This window comes from Camellia sinensis, mitochondrion, assembly GCF_055761805.1.
Source record: "Camellia sinensis mitochondrion, complete genome".
NCBI lineage: Eukaryota > Viridiplantae > Streptophyta > Magnoliopsida > Ericales > Theaceae > Camellia > Camellia sinensis.
In genome coordinates, this window is record NC_043914.1 from 239,216 (window position 1) to 247,607 (window position 8,392).

The following is an 8,392-nucleotide window of genomic DNA, read 5'->3' on the forward strand; positions in this document are numbered from 1 at the left end:
AGGGTTTTCTTCTGCGAGACTCCATCCAAATCCGCCACTCGTTGGTTGGTCTTCCATTCTTTTTATTGAGACTATGCCTTCAATTCCATTCTTTGTCTTCCTAGTCGCAGTATTCTTGCTCAACTCAACATGCATTTTAGAGTGCCGTGGCGGGGCGATAGGCGCGCCGCAGTCACGCATTCGGGCAAGAGCCTTTGCCTTTCTTCGCTATGTAAATAGAGGGCCGGAATAAGTGCCAGACCCTCAACAAAAGAATGGATTAAGGTGATAGAGTGTTATCAGGAGACGCTAGGCTTCGGAATTGAAAAAACTGCTCTTTTTTTTTTCGTCAGCGGATTTCGCTCATCAAGTTCTTGTTTGATCTGCCGCTGTTAGAACACCACAATATTCGTCCTTTTGGGGTTAATGCTCTCAATGGTGAATCGATCATTCGATATCCTTTTACTTATGAGAGGACGGAATGGAAGAAAAGTAATGAAACCTGCGATGGCTACTGAATAACCTCCTTTTACTTTCTCAATAATAAAGCCTTTGACCTTTGTATTCGTTCGCCAAATCTTGTTCAGTTCCATCCAAGCCCGGTTTTGTCTGAATCTTCGTGGAAGAAGAAGAAGCGGTTCACCAGCCACTACATCTGTGGATCCCACCAAATCATTAAACCTGGCGGCTGCTCGCTCTTTGATCAGTGATTCACCGGCCACTAGATCGATGAAGAATCTCTCCAAAATCTGCTCTTTGATCAGTGATTCACCGGCCACTAGATCCAGGGATCCCACCTTATTCTCAAACCTGGTGGCTCGGTTGATTGGCACTCCTGTAGGCTCATTTTGCATACAAATTCTGGGGGTTCCAGGTCCTGCATCCACCAAGAACATTTCTCCCTTTAAGCGTAAAACTTCAGATTGTAAGGCGTTTCCACTACATAAGAAAAAACTTGAATTAGATCTTGGAAATGATCGACTCAAATAGATGCTCATCATAAGCTTTTTTTTTCCTCCTCTGCTCCCCCCCCAAAAAAAGGGAGACTAGTTCTTGCTCTCCCAATCTCTAAAAATTAAGAAAGACTTGTCGGAAATCGCCGGTTGGTTTAACCAAGAAAGGCATGGGAGTCTTGGGGCATGGAATACAATACACTCTTTTCGATGAAGTACCCTATAGTCTCTCCCTATAGAAGACAGAAGAGAAAAGATTGAGACAGTTGAGACCGATACAGTACGAGACACGACCGATGACCGATTGCATCTTTAATTCCTTTAAATAGTTCCGATTCCAGATTCGCTGCTAACAAGGGCAATAATACAGCTTCAATACTTCAATCGATTCACTACTGATACAGTTGACAACAAAACTCGCTAAACTACAGATATCGAATATTGAACGGAAGGCTTGATTAAGCTGTCTTATCGAGACTTGTTAAAGCCCCCTCCTTATCTTCTCTCTTTAACAAGCTTTCTTTCTACAGATAAGTGCCAATAGATCGACGAAACTCCAGGTTTACTATCAGACAGATCTTTCACAGTAGAGATCCGTTACAGTTTCCCGATTAAAGCGAGAACAGCAATTCATTCTAAACCGCTATTCGTATGTGTACCGATTTCGAAATGCTTTCTCATAAGAAAAGAATAGGGTACTCTATTGGGGGATAGTCTTATATAGTTCTTTACTCTACGCTAATAAAAGAAGTTAGTAGACTAGCTGAGCTCTTCTTATAACTCTAATGCTTGTGAGTAAGTAACTCTCTGGAAAGCCCTGTCCTTTAGAGGAAGGAAAGCAAGCCCCTTCTACTATAAAGCAAAGCTATTGGATTCAAGCTAGGAAGCAAACGGATAGGGACATCGGTCGCGCATTCCGGTAGCAGCCTATTGAGTCTCGTGTCTGGGTGCGATTCCCTTCCTTTTAATAGATATCTTCTTTCCTTTAGAACTCTAATACTTATGGCGAAAGGAAGTCCCTGAAAGGAAGGTAACGGCTGGCTAGCCCCTACTACTATAAAGGCGAAAGGAAGTCCCTGAAAGGAAGGTAACGGCTGGCTAGCCCCTACTACTATAAAGGCGAAAGGTAGCGAAGTCTCATATACCATAAAGCCAAGAGCAGCATCGGGCAGGCGATAGTGGCTGAGGTAAGCATTCCGGTCTTAAGCAAAGCCGTCCTGCCCCCTTCCTCTTTAGGGCCCCTCTCGTCTGGCGACTCAACCTCTTTCATTGACATTACCTTTGCTTTCTTCACCTACTCGTCCTCAACAATTTCATTGCCTTCTCTTTCCTTCCTGTCCAACTATAGTATAGCGTGACTCTTTTCCTGTTCTGCTTGCTGCTTGTTCTGATCTCGTCTGTTCGCTCCTTGTCTAGTTCCGCCAACGGTCAGAGCTCGAGAACCTCTATGTATTCCTATCACCGAGGAAAAAGAGCGCTTGTAAAGAATGCCCCCATTGATGACATATTGTGCTGCGAGCCTTCGGAGGGTTCGACGATCATTAGCAGTTGCGTCCTTCGGAAAGGCTTGGCTTTCCAAGTTTGTTTTGATGTCGGAATACCATGGATGACCGTTGTGAGGATCTGCTTCGATATGCGGGCTCTTCTTGTAATTTGACAACGGCAGCCCAAGCCCATTGATCAGATCCGGTGGGAATATCGATCATAGATGCAAGGGTAGCCAGAGCATCAGCATATTGGTTCTTAGTTCTTGACATGTAGGTGAAGGTGACTTCGTCGAATTCTCCGATTAGATTCTCCAGATAATCTAGATAGGGAACCAGCTTTTGGTCTTTTGTTTTCCATTTCCCATTTTATCTGGCAAATGATGAGCTGGGAGTCTATACCTTGAGCCTTCTTATTTCGATAGCTAGAGCTTCTTTGAGTCCAGCGATGCAGGCCTCACACTCGCCAGCGGAGTTCGTTGGCTAGTTTTGATCACCCAGAATTCGATTTCTCATGCGAAACGGAGGTAGACGATATAAAGGTCAATCGCGGGTTAACTACTTATTGGATTTGAAAGACCCATTGATGGCTATTCTGCTCGATCTCAGGAGCTTGAGTAGACCGTTCGTTCAACTCGCCTGAAGGATACTATACTTCCTTAGATACAGAAACTCGCTTCGTAACCTTCGCTCCCTTCGCACTCGTTTACCGGTTGCTCTTCTTATTCATGATTATATCGTTCGCAGGCATTCCTGGTCAAACTGACTGGCTTGGGGCCTGGGGGGTTCGATGGCAGGCTTGACCCGATTGAAGAGCCGGTTGCAGTGTCGGGTGTATCATACATTGGTTGGACTTTCCGAGTTCGGCCTGGGGGTTCGAAGAAGATTAGTTCAACAGCCAAAGCGGACCAGAGTTAGTTTAGTGACCCGCGGAGATAGACCAAAGAAAGGGGCAGGAAATAAAAGGGAAAGAAAGGCTGTAAGTTATAAAAAAAGGCGCTATAAGTGCCCTTTGCTATTGCTCTAATAGCTGCTCGAATCAAGATCAAGTAGAGCTGCTTGACGAACCCTAACAATTGGATTAGTATTCTTAGTAAGAAGATGGAAAGGTCTTTGATGCATGCATATTTGAAGCAAGGAAAAGGGAAGGTGGTGGAAAGGTACAGAAGGAAAGAGCAGCTAAAGCTGTCTGTCACAAGAGGCCTCCCTTACTCAACTAGAATAGATAGAGTCAGGAAGTGAATGCCGAGTCCTAAAGGGAAGCCGTTATATTATCTCCTACATTCGACTAGCTACCATGGCTAGATCTAATTAGTTCTGTTCTGTCCTTGTTTGATAGATTGGTAGATAGATGCCCTACTGGCTTAGTTAGGTACTTACCTCAGGTATTGGATTACAGGAGCAGAGCTGGCTCTATCCATACCATATAGGGAAGACGCAGATTGCTAATTGTTGTTGTTGCGTCTTCCGTCTGCTAGGAGAGATCAAACTAGTCAATCCAGGGAAGATATAATAAAGAAGGAAGAGAAGATGGTTTAGGATTAGACTGATTTCGAAAGCTAATGAAAAGAGTCTATCAATCGGGAAAGGATAGATCTAAGAGGCTAGGCTAACACTATCAAGGCAGGAAAGAGACATTCGCATACTAGCTATCACAAACTAGATGCTTACAGTCCTCTCCCAGTGCAGTAAGTAATAAATACATCTAGAAAGAAGATATTCTCTAGCCTAGAGGAAAGAGAACTACTAGAATAGGAATGCCAACAACAAACAACTACCTAGCTACAGGAGGAGAACTACAGAACTACTAGCTACTAGGAGAGGAACTCAAAACTAGCTACAACTAGCTACTAGCTACATGGTTTAGGAAGAGAAGACAGCTCCTATCCGAGCAAGCCTAACTCGTTGTGCTGATCGGACAAGCAGTATGTATTGATCGAAGCGGGTGTAAGGAGTTCCCCAACTGATCGAAGCGAGGGAGACGGGAAAGGCGAGAGGAGCGGGTGAGGTTTACGGATTGAAAGCAAGCGGAGCGAGGAAGCAGGGAAGGACAGGCTTTGTGGGTTCCTCCCCTTAAGGCGCGCTGCCCGACCGACCGAGCAAGTAGGTTCTTTTCTCGAACGCAAGGATTTATTTTTCGGAGTGAACGAGATAGATTCGAAAGCAAAGGCACATTGAGTACCCAACCATAAGTCATCCCTTGAAACCCTCTCGCCACGACAGATTCACATCCTTAACGAACGTACAAATAAATCAACGAACCATCCCGTCGGGAGATGATATACTACTATTGAGTTTCGAACAGACAGACAAGCTATGGTCGAGTTACTTAGTTCCTTGAAGACGAGGGGCCTTTTCTATTAGAATTCAATAGAAAGGGGGTTGAGCGACCTTTTTAAAGCAAAATACATGGGGAGATGGAATTTACCGAAGGCAGCTTAACCAGTACTTGCTTACACGGTGGGAGACCTTAGCTTAAAGCTAAGATAAGCCTAAATAGAAAAAGAACAACTTACCCAGTGGCCTCACCTTCATACGAAGTTCCTGCTGTTCCCGCTGCAAATACGGAATCGGAAGCTACGGACTCAGAATTAAACGTGGATTCTCACTCGGCAGCTCGATCTGCTTCTTGTTTCGGACGATCGGGATGCCATATTTTAGAGCCTGGAAGAAGGGTGGGCCTAATAGGACGACGACAAGGAGGGGGGATCCATAACTGGATCTTGGAGAGACGAATAGGACTAATAGGATGGTTGGTGGTGGACTGAACCGGACTGTGCCGATCATGAGAGAGGGAGGGAAGTGCTATGGATCCTGCGGATCTGGGATCAGAAGACACTGGATATACAGTCTCAATTCTAGTTTTGGATGCTGTCCCAAGTAGCGAATGGCCCAGATATGAATACATTGAGTAGCAGGGGCGATCCCTCTTTTGTAGCATTACAAGGAACTATAAAGATTCCACTATTTATAAAATAAACTATTTATATTTAAGGCAAACGGGTTCCGTAAGAGTGAGCCTCGATATAACTCCACCCTTGAAACCAATCATGCCTGGAAGAAAGTCACTCAATAGGAAGAGATGCGTCCCATTAGAGGCCTTCCAGTCTAAGCCATTCTTTTCTCTCCTTAGCTTCTATTACCTGACCTTGAGAGGGATAGATACAATTAGTTAGAAGGCATTCCAAAGTGATATAAACCCAAAGACGAAGACGCAGCTGCAACATCTTCATCTTTCCGTGTGATCTTCCATGATTTCTCTACAACAGGTGCATCAAAGAACGCCTCTAGGCTCACGTCCGGCTGCATGGCGATCACCCAATACCATTTAACGTATTGGAGCCACTGCGAGACCCAATTCCGAAGAATTGAATACTCCGTGAAGTCAGCTGCTAAAGGAGATAGCATAAGCTCTTCAGGAGCAATCTTGAGATCCTTTGGGACCATGACTGTTCTAATCAATCATGACTCCTTCTCAATACGGGTTCAAGGGTCCACCGCGACCGATCCACCACTTAAGTGAGAACCGGAAAACGGTTTTCTGAAACATGGCCCATAATCTTCTCGTCCTTTTTGAGGGAGAAGAAGTGAGTGTGGATAACCCACGATAGCCAAGCCCACCTATCCGACACAGTGTGGAGAACCTTTTTATAGAGTACTTCTCCATCACTGCATACAAACCATAGGGGTTATAGAAGTTCTTCAATGCACGGATAGACACTGGTGACAGGTCTACCGACATATTCCGAACCCTAAAGCGTTTCGCGAATTCCCCACACCCAGAATCAGAGATCAGTGATTTTTGCTCACTGATAGTTACCCCTAATTCCTTAAGGACTCGTCTGTACATAGTGGCTACGTCCTTGTTGGCGATGATAACATCGTCACCAAGAACAGCGTAATCTGTAAAGTGCAGACTAGGACGAACCCTTTCAGCACAATACCACACCACCAAGTGATGTGATAGTGCGAATAAGGGCCAAGACGAATAGTATCCAAGCGGTTGTCCACAAATGAACGACAAACCCCACCTTCGTTTTACAAAGGGGACCTGAAACCTATTGCAGGCCAGGCAGGAGTTTACCGCAGCAGATGCAAACGACCGATCGAATAAAAAGCACATCATCTCAAACAAGATCACGAGAGGCCACCTATCGGTAGCCGACTTGAGATCGAATGAGAACAGCGTGCTCTTGCCAACTAGCCGATCCAAAGGTTTAGTTTGGTTGAAGTCCGTAGACAGCGTGCTTAACACCTCCATCGCCCAGTCATGGACTGGTTTCAAGAGCCTTTGGTTGACATAGTTACCAATGGCAAAGATCCGCCTCTTGGCCCCACCCTCACAAGTCTGACCTAGTCGTCCCGTATCGGGTGCGAACGGAGCCCTAAATATTTTCAATTGAGGGCCCAACGACCTCTCAAAATATTCAAGATCGTCTTCCGACGCCCACTTATTATTCTTTCTATCAAGGGCGTAACGGATACGTTCTACCCACAATGTACCCTGTGACCACTCCCTGGCATGGACAAATTGCATTAAAGACGTCCAGGCTATGACTTCCAGATGTAAAGCTGGAAAGCATGACCTAACTTGACTCTTTTTTATTTTACAATCGTCCCACACATGGATAAACCAGTGACCACATTGTCATATGTTGGCAGGGATTTCCAGATCGGTACCCATCGAAGACCCTGTTTAAGAGGAATTCGACGGATACCTATAGAATAATATTGGCATATCTTCTTTAATTGCCGACACACATCCATAGATAAGGTCCAGGTCATAAGCAGGTGTCACTATAGACTCAAAGGTCTTCCTTGTCACCTTCTTCGCCTCTTTGACAACTCGACAGAGGGAGAAGAATGACAGGTAGATCTTGACTAAGCGATCCGCTTTCTCATCCTATTCTATGGTCTCTTCGATGGAGTTCACGATTTTATTTTATATGACCGAATCTTGAGCCGATATAGCTTCTTTACAGCCTCTCATATGGTGGGAAGTGGTAATAGGCCTTTCTGAAGGCATAGAAACTACATCTGAGGAAGATGCTGATATACGGAAGAGGAGTTCTACCCGGCGGGGTTGGCGTTCATCCTGTAGTTGGAGCGACTTCATTAGCTTAGTTCGAAATCCCCTTATATTGGTCTGAGGGTGCGCCACATGGGAGGCCTTACGCTGCTAACGACTAATTAGATTATATGACTTCCCTCTGGCGTTTAGCTTCAGTCAAGGGAAGAGAACCCGGTGCGTGGAAGCCTTGATGTAAGCGGTGATGTAACACCTTCAATCAATCGAATCAAGCACGACAAATGCGCATTGGAAGGAAGGAATAGATTCACATCTTTCCTGTCAGTCATTCGAAGCTCCTAAGCTCCTGATCCCGATGATAAGTCAGGCCTTTCTGCAGTAGTAGCTTGGTTTCAGTCCCTGCCTTCTGTCCTATCTGCATTTGAAGTTTAGTATCAATCTTTTATTGTAACTGACTTAGAAGTTCTAGCTTCAATCTAGTAACTTACTGAAATCCTTGTAGTTTCGGTATTGAATAAGATAGTGATTAGCTTACTAAGCATGGGATCCCGATGCCGCTTTTTACTTTAGTTCCCAGGTTGGTTTCGGAAGTCCATCCCACTGTTAGCAACATATGCCTAGTATCTCACTCCTATTGAAAGGCAAGTAGCAAGTCACGATCCTCCTTAATCAAGGCAAGGGCTAAGACTAGTTTGAATCCTAGTTCTCTCAATCTCGAAGTGGGTTAACCAGCTCGACCCGGAAGAGACATGACGTAGTCGTAAGGTGTCAACAGCAACTACTACTGTTATTCTTCCTTAGTCCACTTTCCGCAAGTGTTGGATCAATTAACAGAGTGGCATTCTATAAGCAAAGGTAACTCCTACTGCGTTTTCGAATCCTACTTCGAATCCTAGTTCTCTCAATCTCTTCCTCTTATTGGTCGTACTACTAGCTTGGAGCTAATG

At 44.9% G+C, this 8,392-nt stretch overlaps 1 protein-coding gene across 1 annotated transcript; it reads right to left on the minus strand.

The window, feature by feature from the left end:
- Window positions 1–371: 371 nt before the first annotated feature.
- Window positions 372–875, minus strand: rps1 (ribosomal protein S1). Its single transcript has one exon. It carries the CDS (start codon window positions 873–875, stop codon window positions 372–374), a length of 504 nt encoding a protein of 167 aa, YP_009676235.1.
- Between the last annotated feature and the right edge of the window lie 7,517 nt (window positions 876–8,392).